The 14,663-nt window shown below is 33.3% G+C and overlaps 1 protein-coding gene across 2 annotated transcripts; it reads right to left on the reverse strand.

Annotated features, from left to right (window-relative positions):
• Nucleotides 1-6,550: 6,550 nt before the first annotated feature.
• On the reverse strand, nucleotides 6,551-13,825 carry LOC112522667 (ATP-citrate synthase alpha chain protein 1). 2 transcript variants are annotated; one of them, XM_025131945.1, is made up of 13 exons: nucleotides 13,775-13,825; nucleotides 13,545-13,661; nucleotides 11,913-12,089; nucleotides 11,215-11,376; nucleotides 11,052-11,132; nucleotides 10,675-10,726; nucleotides 10,436-10,550; nucleotides 10,271-10,352; nucleotides 9,190-9,285; nucleotides 9,001-9,102; nucleotides 7,892-8,008; nucleotides 7,675-7,791; nucleotides 6,551-6,847 (listed from the first exon to the last, which is right to left on the reverse strand). In XM_025131945.1, exons 2-13 carry the CDS (start codon nucleotides 13,641-13,643, stop codon nucleotides 6,776-6,778), a joined length of 1,272 nt encoding a protein of 423 aa, XP_024987713.1. In that variant the 5' UTR covers nucleotides 13,644-13,661; nucleotides 13,775-13,825; the 3' UTR covers nucleotides 6,551-6,775. The 2 variants fall into 2 exon arrangements, with proteins under 2 accessions (XP_024987713.1, XP_024987712.1); XM_025131944.1 differs by having other exon boundaries at nucleotides 13,545-13,666; nucleotides 13,775-13,821.
• Nucleotides 13,826-14,663: the final 838 nt, after the last annotated feature.

Genomic DNA, 14,663 nt, shown 5'->3' on the forward strand with positions numbered 1-14,663 from the left:
CTAATTATATTTTAGATTTTTTATATTTAAAATGAGATGTTTGTTCTATATTTGATTATGTTTATTTGCAGTTAGTTACACGAATTCAGATATGGAGCTTTAATAAGTTGTACTTAAGCACATTGTACTTGCAATCTTGAGTTTTAACTAATATGCATTAATAAACAGTACTTTACACGTAAAAAGTGATTTTTAAGAGTTTTTGTCAAATGTTTTATAATATAGTATAGATTATTGAGTTTAATAGTTTATTTGTTGACCTGTTAAGTAATGTTTATTTATTTACTTAAAATTTTTAAGCAATGACAAAATGGATAAATTATCATCTAAGGTGATATTTAAGATTTAGGAGGTGTTTGGTTCAGTCAGAGGAATGAAAATGAGAACGAATTTCCATTTCCCCCAGTTTAACATGGAATCAAAATTTGGGCTTCTGGGGAATGAGTCTATTATATTATATAATCAAACAGTTTCTTTTATTTTCATTCTCATTAATTACTGTTTAATACCTCTAACCAAACACCCCCTTAGATCATATTGGTTAAATTAGTTAATACTAATTGATCAAGTTTGATAAAAGCTATCATGTTGATATTAAATTAACTTGATGTTGATGCATACGGGAGGAAATTAGTAATGTAGAAGGGTGATTTAGCGAGAAATTAACAAAAATAGTTGTCTCAGCTCTTTCCCAAAATTTACAAAAAGTCACTACCTCGTAAATAGCAACTCCTCGACTTGCAGAGAGCTTAAAATGTAAAAAAAAATCTGAACATGATCCACAAGTACAATGACCAGATCTATAATTTAGTCCAAATACTTCACAAGTAGCAGCGTAAGTGCTACTTGCGGACCCAAACTAATTTACAGATTTGGTCCATGTTCTTGCAGACCATGTTCAAAAATTCATTTTTTTTACACTTTGACCCCTTCACAAGTTGAGAAGTTACTACTAAATTTGTGTGATTTTTTTTTTATTAACCTGGATATCTAACCCGCTATGCGAGCCGACTAATCTTAGGGCGACCACATGCTTTTCCAGATAGCCTAGAGTCACCGCATTTGGACCTCCGTGGCCACAAGGGGATTTTTATTCCTCATTGGATTTGAACCTGGGACCTCCTGGTACTTTTGACCTTTAAAGTCAAGCTCAAACCAATCAGACACTATACTTATGGTTAAATTTGTGTGATTTAGGTGTCACCCGCCAAATTTGCAATCTTTAGAGTATTTGGAACTTTAAAAAGGGAAGTGTACTTGCAGGTGTAGTGAAGAAGAAATGAAAGAGAGATGGAACCTGCAAGTTGCAGGCTAATTTGAAGAAGCAACATCATTGCCTTCTTATGCCCAATCACAAAACACAAATCTAAGGCATCAAAATTAAATTCCATTTTAGGAAATCATTTATTACATTTTAAGTATATTTTTTTCTGTATATATTATTTATATACGATAAATATAAAAAAATAAACTTACATCTCCTCTTCAGTTACGGTGAGGTTTGAACCTCTGACCTTCTAGGAGGTCAAAGTCTACGATATCGCTAAACCAAAGGCTCTTTGATAACAGTTATGTTGTTCCATATGCTAAGATAGAGAAAATGAACCAAAGGGTCTTTGACATAGCGGTATTGTAGTCTTTGGCCTCCTCGAAGGTCAGGGGTTCAAACCTCACCAAAGGTAAGGAGGGCGTGTGAGTTTATTTATTGCATTTGCCGTATATAAATATTATATACTTCAAAAAAAATAAAGAAAATGAGAGAGGACGGAAATCTCCAAATTTAGATAAATCTTTAAAACTTCATGTTTAGGAAAGAGATAACATTTTATTTTTTAAGTATTAGGATAGATAAATTATATTTTAATAATATAATTAATCGTAGAATTGCTAAAATATAGTAGGTGTTGGAGTTGGATGTAAATTTTTTATAGAGATTTTAACTTTTGATACTTTATTTTTGAAAAATTATAGCATAATTGTTGGAAATGCTCTTGAAATTTGGAAATCTATGTTTAAATTTCAAGAGTTTCCTTTAAGTTTTTCCGATTTCCAGCTAGAAATTAAGGTATGGTTTTAGCTCAATTCTATAAATTAATTGTTCTGCTAAAGTCAGTTTTGAGTTTTATGTCAATTGGTTAAGTTTAATCAAGCCCAAATGTCAGCCATGACCATCGATTTCACCTAAGGGTGGTGATTTGTCTTGATCCGGTGGGGAATCCGACTCACCCAACCCGAACGGGGACGGGGATTCCCCTCTAAAACAGGTCAAGGGGCCGGGGATGTTACTTAAACCGGAGTCAGGGATTCCCGGTAGACTCAAACTAACTGATATTCTTCATGGGGTTTGATCGGAGACGTGATGTTAACCTCCGTACCTATCGAGGACTGGGCCAAGGGCTGTTACTAAAAACCAGGGCCGGGGGCTGTTACTAAAAACCAGGGTCAGGGTCGGGTATTACAAAACCCACCCCATTGCCATGCCTAATTTACCTACAACCGTTGTTTGGTGGTAATTTGCATTTCGAGTTTCCCAAAAAATCTAAGAGCATCTCCAATCGACCTGCAAAAACCTAAAATTAGTGTTTACCCTTCTCCAACCAATCCGCAAATTGGCGAAAAAATTGTCAATGGAAGAGACAGAAAGGGAATTGACCTCCAAATATGGAGGGGTACTGCTTACACGTCAAATTTCAGAAAAACCCTAGGATCCAACATATATCTCGATTTTGTTATTTATTTAATTCTTAAATGCAATCATAAAATGTAAGACATTTTTTGGGGTCCACAAATTTGAAGTATTTTTAGAGTGCGGTTGAAGCTGATTCTTTTTTTTGGGTGTTAATGAACCCATCAGATTTGATGTTTCCAGTGTCAAGGTTGGAGATGATCTGATCAGAACACGATTTTTACCAAAATTGACACTAGATATTGATGATTTCACACAAAATTGCTCATGAATTTTGGTCAAAATCAAGTGAGCTGATTTGATATCTGGTAAGAATATTATATTACATAATAAATCAATCAGATTTGTTAAGCATACCAAACCGAACATAATTTAAAACGAACCAATATTTTATTGGGAAAAAAAGTCAAATGCTATTAATAAAATTTTAATTGATTTTATGGTAGTAACATGAATAAAATATAATTCAAACATGCTATTAGGTTTAACATGTATTTTGTTATAGGTAGTTGATGGTTTTAATTGTAAAATATATTGAAGAATTAGAGTTTTTATCAAACATTTACTTAGTAAGCGTTTATCACGTTATTTATCTTACTGTATGAACATGACAATAATCAAGAATCTTACACGATAAGAGCGATGACAATGATTGGGATTTTTACCCGGTAAGTGAGAGTTACGATTCTTGTCTGATAAGTGTTTACCGGAAAAATTGTGACATAGAATGTCGTTTTGATGAACTGGAATCTTACCCTGTAAGGTAATCGAGGGCGTGGACTCTTTCTGATAAACAGTTGCAGGATAATGTTTTAGGTAAATGACTCCTTAATAACGCATCTAAATATAATCCAGTAAGGTCTCGTTTTGTTTGCAGGAATAGAATGGATTTGGGGGGATTTGAATTTCAAGTCCATTCCGATCTCATGTTTGGTTTGCAGGATTTTTAGGATTTGAAATCCTATGATTTATTTGAAATACCTCAAACATGAGATTTTGAAATCCTCAGGGTGGTTAGGATTTCTTGGGATTTCGTAGGATTTATGTACAATAATGTTTTAAAATATATTAAAAAATACTTATTTTCTAATAATTCATTAATAAAAGGGGAATTTACTTATTTTATAATAATTTATATTTTATTTTTATAAATTATTTATAAAAAATGAAATTTCATTCCAAATCCATCAAATCAAACACATCAAAGATTCTAAATCCTCAAAACCAATCCCCTAAGGGTCTGTTTGGTTTCCATGATTGTTTTTGAAGGATTTGAATTTGAAGAGATTTGGATTGAAATGGATTTAAAATCATTGGTGTTTTTGGTTTGTAGAATTTGAAATGAAATTGGATTCCATTATTTATAAAAAAATTATAAACAATTAAAAAAATAAGTAAATTACATTTTTTATTACTTGATTATTATAAATCCTCCAAATCTATTCCATTTGTGCAAACCAAACAAGATCGAAATATGTTACAACTGTAAATTTAAAGATATAAGAAAAATAAAAATATTTGGATTTTTGAGATTATGTATTAAAATGGTATAAGGAATATTTTAAAACGTTCAAACCTTGAACTCTAAACCCAAAGGTATTTTTGTCGCATTGGGAAACCATAATATTCTTCAGGCTACATTTTTAATTTCATTTTATTTCATTTTATTTTTTATTTAATTTGTTTTATAAGTTGGTCAAAAGTTTCAGTCAAGTTTGATTTTGGTCAGATACTTGTCCAACCATCGATTTTATTTGTTATGATGCAAGTCTCCATTGAATTATTGTTTCATGAATTTTATTTTAATTATTTGATTATTTAATTATTTATCAGAATCTTTTATACCATCTCCGATAGATTCTTCAAAACCAACATTTTAGAGATTTGTTTTTACTTCAACTGATTTTCTCCAAATTGTTCACCAAAATAGAGAAAGCAGAAGAGAGAAATTAGGGGTTGTTTGCAGTTGTCGAATGGTTTGATGAAAAATGATTAAGTGGTCAGAATAATTAAGAGACTCTCATGATATAGTACAAAATGATATATAATTGTTTGGTAATTGTTTGCGATGAAATTAGGGCGCTGGATGGTTAAGGGAGGCTTAAGATACAAAATCATTTAGAATATTTTAGAACTATTAAGAGACAGATTTTTTTTTTATAAAACAAGATTCACTTCTTAACAATTCAAAAAATACATGTTAATAAAACTATTAAAACAAGCCACTCTTTCAATTTCTTCAAATATAGATATGATATTGTATTATTTTCACAAATCAGATTTTTTTAATTAAATAATATTTTATTAAATGTTTAGAGTATTTTAATTGTATAATTGTTGTTATAATATGTAAAAAATAAAAAAGAATATATTGGAATTAGAATATTAATATTTTTTAAAGGATTTTTGTTTTTAAAGAAATTTGTAGAAGATGTTTGGGATGGTTTTATTAAGTTGAGAAAATGACAAATTTGGTCCTTGTGGTTTGTCTAAAATAATACTTTTGTTTCTGTAGTTTCAAAATTATAAGATAATCATTATGATTTGTAAAAATGTCTCAATTTAGTCCATCCGTTGTTCAAAATTTCGTTAAATAATGAGCATTTTTTTATCGAAATTTTTTGTCTTTTATTCAATCAAAATTCATAAGCCAAAACTCATAAAAGCGATTTTGATTGGATAAAAATAAAAAATAATCAATAAAAAGAAAAAAATGCATCTTATTTAACATAATTTTTTAACGATTGTTAGAGAAAAAACCAGGATATTTTTACAAACTCTGATGGCCATTTTGTAATTTTAAATTGTAGTGATAAAAAGGGTTACTTTCAACAAATCACAAGGACCAAATTTATAGTTTGCTCTATGAAATTATATGTTGCATTAAATGTTTTAAATAAAGATAAAAGCTTTAATTTTTAATTGGGATGACAGAAAGAGGGGTAAAGTGGTTCACCAAATCCAAATATCTCATCCTTAAATATTTGAATGTGTAAGTTGGATTTAAGATGTGTGATATTTCTTGATTGAAAGATATATAGTTGATTTGATTTAAATGCAAATTGAGTTATGATATCTTTTTTATAAAATAATGAATTTGAAAAAAAACCCCATATAATAATAATATACATATACATATACATATACATATATACTTATATAATTATTTATACACACGCTATATACATAATAATTAAAATAAAAAAATAATTGGGTCGGATTAGAAGCGGGTAATGTCATCCGCGATGCAATTTCAGGTATGAAAATAAATCTCCATTCCCTTCCTATTACCCGCCGATACCGGGGAATCCTTCTTCAATTGTTAAATTTTAGGTTGAATGTTGATGAATTTGTGGGCTAAATGTTCCTTAAATTTCACCATCAACCTAATCAATATTTAAGCAGAAAAAAATCAGATTGAAGTAAAAAAAATGAAATGGTATGTTGGGGTCAACCGGAGAATATTACAAGTGTTTTGGCCGGAGAAGAGTCAACGATTGGCAGGTTACAATTACATGGAATGTCATTATTATATTTATATATAGTTTTAGTTTTTTAATAGAAAATCAGATAAAAAATAAAAAGACGGAAATACCCATGACCTGAAACCACTTTTCTAACAGAGTTAGTTTTAGGACGAAAAGCAAAACGAAATGGAAACCGAAACAACCATAAAAGTGTAATTTTTAAAGACCAGGGACCAAGATTGTTATAAACAACAAACTACAGGGACGAAAATCATAGCTTACCCTTCATTTCATAAACCATTGTGTTTTGTGTTTTTTTTATACAAGGATAACTTCTCTAACACCCTTTAACCAACTTACCGAATGGATTGATATCTCACAACCAAACAACCTTATATGACTTACCAAATAAGCCATTAATCTCATTCAGCCATTCAAAGCCGTTACCGAACAATCCGTAAACAATCTTGTACTTTGAAATTAAACGAGCCACAATTATTCCCTTTTCTTCGGTTTTCTACAATGTCATTTGAAAGAACAATACAGCGAACCAAAACAGAACACTTCCATTTGAATGTGACGACAGATGAGAAAAGGGGAAAAACACGAAGGTTGGCCAAATTTACGCGGCGGCAGTAATGCATTCGATCGCTTGTTTGCATATTCCGGTCATGGTTGCCTCAGGCCCATACACCTGCAAAAGTATTTATAAGCAGAAATAAATTTGAGGTGGACAAAATCGACCAAAAGTCATCCAAATGGACTTCTAAAACATGCATTTTTGATTATATGACATCTAAATACATGTTCCAAAATAATATTTGAATGATCGGTTTTAATATTTCTTAGGGGCCGTTTAAGCGCTTACCAGCCAAGTCACGTTACTTTACAGAATGAATATAGCAAGGACCGAGTCTTACCCGGTTAGCACTTACCGGGTAAATTGTTGTATACGATGTCATTTTGGTGGATTAAAATCTTATCCGATAAGGTAAATGACAGTATTGAATCTTACCAGTAAGCGCTTACCGGATAAGGGTTCGCATAAACGGCCCCATAGACATTAGCTGAAGGCCAAAAATCTTCAAAAAAACTCAACGGTTTTTGCCTTGGATCTTATTTAGTGTAACCTACTTAATGTGACCAAATTTTTGAAGTTCTCTTAATGACGTGGATTCAAGTTTATTCAAAAAAAAATTTGACCATTTTGACCGGCATTATGCCAATCTTGTAACATTTAATGACGTGGATTCAAGTTTATAGTTCACTTTGCCACAACCCTTTCATACACCTTTTGTAAACGGGCATCCACATCAACAAAAATTACAAGATCAACAGGTTATCGGTCAAAATGAATACAAAATAGAAAATTTTAATTTAAAAAATCTTTGCTACCTAAATAAGAACTAAACCGAACTACATTTTTCGAAAGTATCTCGACAAATCCATCAAGATTGAGTCCCTCTTGTTTTTAGGATGTTAACGGTGAGAAATAAAGGCAGAATAAACAATATTCTTTACCTCAATCGGGATGCCTATTTCATCTCCTAGCGCACGCATCCTTGCAAGTCCTTTTTGGTAATTCGGACCTCCTCTCCGTACATAGATGTGCATATTGGCAGCTTTCAACTTAGACTCCTATAAGAAGTGTCAAAATCCGTCAATATTGTTTTTTTACCATTTGAATGAAAAACTACACATTTGATATCGATTCAATGTAAACAAGTAAAGAATTAACCTTCTCTTTCATGGCACGAATTATGCCGTTGAATGTGGCTGCAACATCAGTGAAGTTGGCAATTCCGCCTCCTACAACAAGGGCTCTCTTTTGACCATCTGGATCAGCGGTTGCGCACTGTACATAATGTTTTTATAAATATTGGATCTATAATTCTATATCACAAAGATAATTAAAAACAAAAGCCTTATTTTCAGTTTTAATCTGATTAGAAAAAAAGTGGCATATATCGGGTTTGTGTAGTTTGGTTATCTGTTCTGGAAAATGAAAATGAAACACAAAGTTCCCGAATCATCATAATCACAATCATACAATCCTGTGTATATATGCATTTTCTTTCTCTGAGGGGTTGTTGGTTGTTATTCCATTAAATCCTGTAGGAATAAAGTTGTCTGTGTGGACTAACCTGTCCGTATAGATCGTGAAGGTTTTTGTTGGGAAGGTTTTTTCATAAATGGAATGAGCATGTTTTTTAGTGGGGAGGTGCAGGTTTGGAAAAAACGTAGCTGTCTGCATAAAGCTTCCCCCTAGAAGCTTTAGTCACTTTCTATATATTAAGCCACTACCAAACAGTCGTGTATAGCTGACCGAATAAGCTACGAATCTCACTAAGTTCATTAAGCTGCTACCAAACAGGCCCTAAATGTACTCCCTCCGTTCCATAATAAGTGTCCACATTTCTATTTTAGTTTGTCTCAATGTAAGTGCCTACTTTCCAATTTTACCCTAAATTATGAGAGAGAAATCCATTACCCCTTTATCATTAATGGTAAAATTGTCATTTAGTTAATTAAAAAGATTAAGCTCATTAAGCTGCTAACAAACAGGCCCTAAATGTACTCCCTCCGTTCCATAATAAGTGTCCACATTCCTATTTTTATTTGTCTAAGAATAAGTGTCCACTTTCCAAAGTAAGTGCCTACTTCCCAATTGTACCCTTGATTACGAGATGAAAAAATCCATTACTCCCTTTATTATCAAGGGTAAAATTGTCATTTAGTTAATTAAAAAGTGTAATACTTACACGTTCCCAAAACTGTGCCTTTTTCATTGGACGGAGGGAATATTATTCAGGTTTCATGAGTAAAATTGAAGATCGAGCCACTTACATCGATGACAACTCGAGCATACTGCAAAACCTCCTCTTCATTGGGTGCACCACTGTATTCTGCATAGTTTCCGAGCTCGGAAGCAAAACCAAGATCTCCAACCTGGTTTACACGATAAATTCAAAAGTAAGAGAGCTTCGATAATCAGTTTTCTTTTCATAAATCAGATTATAAGGATCGGAAACATACCGTATCAGCATATATGACACTGGCACCTCCACCGGCAACCATGGTCCAAATTCGTCCCTTTGGATTAAGAACCGTAAACTTCAAAGATGCACTAGTCTGCAACATTTCAATATCAAATGGTTAATTTCATCATGTCAACAATGCTGCAAGAGTATAAACAGCCACTCGTTAATTCAGGTTACGCCCCATAACCTAAAGCAAGAAATCAACTTAAAACCATGGTGGAAATTATCTTTTTCATCGGCAATATGGGATTTGCCTAAGATGTTACTCCGGAATTTGTTTCAAGTGGTGGCACCATTTGCTATAAGAAACAAAGATATAGATATTTTTCATAAAATCATCATTGGTCTGTTGGTTAGTTCTTTGCTTTTCACATATGAGGTTTCGTGTTCGAATCTTTTAGTGCAAGTTCTTTCGGAAACATAATAAATCTGAAATTAAAAGCTAAAAACTAAGAAAATGACACAAACAGGATTCGAACCTGCGTCTGGGTGGGAGAAAACCCATGCAAACCAACTCTACCATGGTAACTTGTGTCATTGTTGTAGTTTCGAAATATACACGGTTGCACACAACAAAATGACATGGTGGCACATTTCATGACCTTACAAGTTTTTACACTACGATGGAGGAACGAAGTGGCGGCCCGTGCCACCATATTGTAAAGAGTGGGTCCGCCCCTGCCCCCTCCCTTTCAGGGACTCATCATGCTTGATGAGGTTTGCCCCACCCTCCGGATGGTACAACGATTGACTCTAATATCATTAATAACGTTCCCATAACCCAAAAGCATGCTGGCCCAATAACCTCTCAATTTACTTAAAAGCATGATGGAAGTTATTGTTAGCCCACAACTTTGAGCTTAGGAGCTCACAAATCTACTTTTAGATTAAACAAATTTAGAAGTGGGAAGTTTGGAAGTCCCATTCATATTCGTCTTTTGTTTGATCATCAGCAACACCCACGAGACACTTTCAGATTTATAAGATTTTAACCAAAACAACTTGAAGATGGTATTGATTAGAATAGTGCAACAAATATCAAGTATCCAAGACTCTTTATGGCTAGTAATCTGCACCTTTTCATCTAGTCCATGAATAAAGCTTTCGGTGGCACTCATTACTCTTCCGAAAGGCAATGGGAACTCAATGCTGCCCCACCTGAAACATTAGAAGTACTGTAAGATGAGACTAGAAGGCTGCTATTTGTTAATTATATGGAAACTAGAAGAATATAATCATACTTCTTGAAGTTTTTAAAGGCAGCAGTGTCATCAAGCTCTCCTCTCATATCAAGAGGATAAGGCTTTCCGTCAACCAAGGTGAAAGGGTTCATTTCAAGGAAAGTGAAGTCAAGATCTGAATACACGAAAATGAAGAGATCATTGGTCAGTTTTGACTGAAATTTACAAGATTCTTTACGTAGGTAAGTAATAAGAGCGGAGATCTTAATATATATATATATATATATATATGAATTTACCAATAAATAGAGCATATATGACTGTGATGAACTCCTCAATTACAGGTTTGATCTGCATGATTGCAGAAATAAGTATTAGAGATTCAAAATGCACAAAGACTCATGGGTGTAAATTATAATTGTGCTTTAGCTTGCTGTATAACGCTGTGCTGATCCCGAGTAATGAGAGATTTACAATAAGTTCAAGAGGTGAAGACCATTAAGTTATTACATTGAGTCGCCCCTATGCCAATTTGCAAAGAGACTGTTTCCTTTACTCGAACCTATGACCTCTACTTGCAAATGAATAACCTTAACGGTTTCTCAAGGATCGGCCTTAAACTGGACTATTTTCATGAAGTGAGCACTTTCTGGGATAGATAGACTAATAAACTCACCTCCAATGGAAGGGTCGCAACAAGTGGAGCGCATATCTCTTGATTCAAAGACACCCCAGTTGGTAAAAAAATTGTCTTGACCTGCAAACCAAAAATAATGTGAATGAAAAGTATATAAAATACTGAATGAATATATATATATATATATAAAACACCCATGAACCTTGTTCCAGTTCTCTTCAATGTCAATTCCTCCACATTCTGAAAAACTAATGCTACACCCTAGTCGCTCGGAAACAATGTTGATATAAAATTCATCGTTGTGTGGAACAAATGGTTCAACGATGAATGTGGTGATGGGTCCTTTGCATCCTCCCATCTCAACCTATAAGTGAAGACAACTTGTTAGCAAGCATAATCAAAAAGTTCGAAGATGCAAAACAAGCAAAGATTATGGCTCTTAAGTCAACACAATGGCAAACAAGATTGTTGCAAAACGGCGAACTGTCTCACTAAAATAGTTGTATTTTGTAGTATTACACTTGCAAGTGATAAATCTTGTTTGTGTTTATGAACGTATAACACAGTGGGATTGCTCTCATTTATTCACACACAAAATATACAGCCTTTGAATTGAGGAAAGAATCAACATTTGAGTATAAAATTTAAACCTCGTACTTTTTAGATTCAGCAATGATATGGATGCATGTGTGTCTATACACGAACACATGCAGATATATATAAGTTAAGTATAGTTATTACGCTTTCCTCTAAAACTACGAGAATTCACATCAACTTGAGAGTAGTTCATTTGACTATCAATAAACTAAACTTGAACTCTTTATATCAAACAATAGAGTATAACATGTACCAACAGAATACACGAGTTGTAATACAAACGACCAGAGCAGAAGTACTTACCTCTTTGCCAAGACGTGCCTTTACAAATTCAGAAACTTGGGCCAAATCGAGATTCAGGGCAACTAGGCCACTCTTACCACGCTTCCCAAACAACATATCTGGTTTTACAACCAATTTGGATGAGGAGAGCCAAGGTTCCTTCTCTATTAGATCATTCAAGTCGGTTGATTCTGTAACCTAAAGTTGCAAAAAAAAATACGCCAATCAACAATAATACCACAAAATCCTGTTTGAATCATAAAAATATAACAAATACTCCACATTCAACAATCATCAAGAGTTAAAAACACCCAGCATCATAAACAACCACCACTTATGAGATTTGAACTGCCTGTCTCAACGCCACTTAATGGGGTTGGGCCATATGGCCAAAAGACCTTTAGGCGTTGACCAAACATTAGCAGGCGACAAACAGAATTGGCTTTAGATTATGGAAATGTTAGTAATGTCAAAAAAACCACTTTGTGTCGAAGAATGATTTTCAAGGACAACCCTGTTATGCTTCATCGAGTTGTACGGCAGAATCACTTAATAGTAAGATCATAAAGCATCTGAAGGCTACTTTGAGATCAGTCCATTTAGGTGACTGGCGATATAAAATAATCAACATAATTGCTACAAGATCTACACCAGTTGACCATAAAATAGTTGATTCCCAGTAATACTATCTTGCCTATGAGTGAATAATTTATTTCATGGCTTCACAATCTTGATTTGCTAATGGCTAGTGATCTTGACAGTTAATAAATTAATGCCAAAAGATCATATGAAACCAAATAATTCCTCCATTCACTTCTATTTTGAAGACTCACATGCCATCATATCTAATAATAGTTGGCCAAAATTCTAGGGCCATAAGAAACCATGTCGTTATATACCCTTGTATACCAAAAAATGTGTTCTACCTACCAACAAATCTTTAAGCTTAAAGAGTTCAAATCCATTTCCCCGATCCCGCATTATGATAGACCTTCTACTAATTAGCCCCCAATCTTGATTTGCTAGTTTATCATATTGAGTTCACAACTCACTGAGTCACTGTCAAATGATTTTGAAATGTAAGGCTGTGGATATTTCCATGGTATCATAGCCTGGCTAATAAGCATGTTTGTGCTTGTTCATCTCGTCTTCACTTGTGTTAGCCTCAACAGTATTGAACACAGGCTACCTAATGAGCCCCCAACCTTGATTTGCTAGTGTATCATATTGAGTTTACAACTCGCTGAGTCACTGTCAAATGATTTTGAAATGTAAGGCTGTGGATATTTCCATGGTATCATAGCCTGGCTAAGAAGCATGTTCGTACATGTTCATCTCATCTTTACTTGTGTTAGCCTCAACAGTGTTCAACACAGGCTACATCTGGTAGGCTGATCGAGAGAAAGTACAGATCGGTTTAGAAACACTTCCTAGTGCAGTATATATGATCCAATGATGATGCATGGTTGCCAATTAGTTTTCAGATGGAAACAATAATAAACTTCACATCGCAAAATCTTACTGTTTGCAATTTACAAAGGGAAATCCTCTTTCTATTGAGAACAACTGAGCTAACAAGCGAATCGATTGCTATAAGAATTAGAGTAACAAATAAAATCCCACGGATCTAAACATAGAACTGAATCTCTTTACCTGTGCAGATCTAATAGCCAATTCGGAACCAGAAATCCTCTTATAATGCTCCTTCACCAGCCTCTTGGAATCATACTCTCTGATCTTCTTGCGTGCCATTATCGTTCCTTGAAATTCCTGTTCTTCCTCAAGGGAAACAACAAAATCACCACAGATCTCAACTCAGATCGCGAACTTTGATATATATAACGATCCAATCAAATCAAAAATGTGAAATTTCGGAGACTTACTGTTGTGCGGTGGCTGATGAAGATTGTGAGAGATTAGATGCGGAGTTGGTCGAGGAGATATTCACAATGTTCACTCAGGATTTATAGTTGGAGTATTTTTAAGAAAATCTCAACAACCATATGAAAAATGAGATTTTGGAGATTTGTAGTAAATTTTACTGCAAGCGTATGTTAAAATGAGAAAGGGTTTTTCTAACCCCACCCCCTCATGTGAGGGGGTGAGTATGTGAGGGTTAGAGTGAAGGAAAGTTGTGAGGGTGAGAGTGAAGGTTGGTGTGAGAAGGACGGGGTGGGGATATCAACCCCCATGAGAAAAAAGATGGAAAATTCTCAAAATTTAATTTTTTTTTTAAAACTGTTTTTTTGTTTTCTGGATAGATGTTTTAGGCTATGTATAAACTAATCTTGATAAATTATAATTGTAGAAAATTAGATATGATAATTTAGTGGCAATAATTATTGTGTACGTCTGGAATTGAACCCTAAACATATAGGATATTCTACTATATTTATCAGGATTTCAACTACTACATCACAATCTTTGTGATTTTTCTAAAGGAGAAAAAAAAATATTTCAATTAACCTTCACCGATAAAGAGTATTGGAAATAAATGTTCAAAAGAAAAACTAATATTTATATTACATTATAAAGCATTTGACAACAACTTTTAAAAACTATTTTCATGCATAAAGTAACGTATATTGATGCATATTATTTAAAATTCATGATTACAAGTAAATTATGCATAAGTACAACTTATTAAAGCTTTATGTTTGAATTCGTGTAACTACATGGGATAAACATAATCAAATAGAGGATAAACATCTCATTTTAAATATAAAAAATCTAAAATATAATTAAGATAATCATTGAGTTTTAATAAAATAC

The sequence above is a fragment of the Cynara cardunculus genome (assembly GCF_001531365.2).
Source record: "Cynara cardunculus var. scolymus isolate 2C chromosome LG 12, CcrdV1, whole genome shotgun sequence".
Taxonomy (NCBI): Eukaryota; Viridiplantae; Streptophyta; class Magnoliopsida; order Asterales; family Asteraceae; genus Cynara; species Cynara cardunculus.

What these genes read in the sequence shown, in the direction of transcription:
- LOC112522667 (XM_025131945.1), bottom strand. Translation starts at nt 13,643, where the DNA reads ATGGCACGCAAGAAGATCAGAGAGTATGATTCCAAGAGGCTGGTGAAG. An exon ending in ATGCTCGAGTTGTCATCGAT is followed by an intron (nt 8,009 to 9,000) that starts GTAAGTGGCTCG and finishes CATTATGTACAG; the next exon opens with TGCGCAACCGCTGATCCAGA. An exon ending in AAATAGGCATCCCGATTGAG is followed by an intron (nt 6,848 to 7,674) that starts GTAAAGAATATT and finishes ATACTTTTGCAG; the next exon opens with GTGTATGGGCCTGAGGCAAC.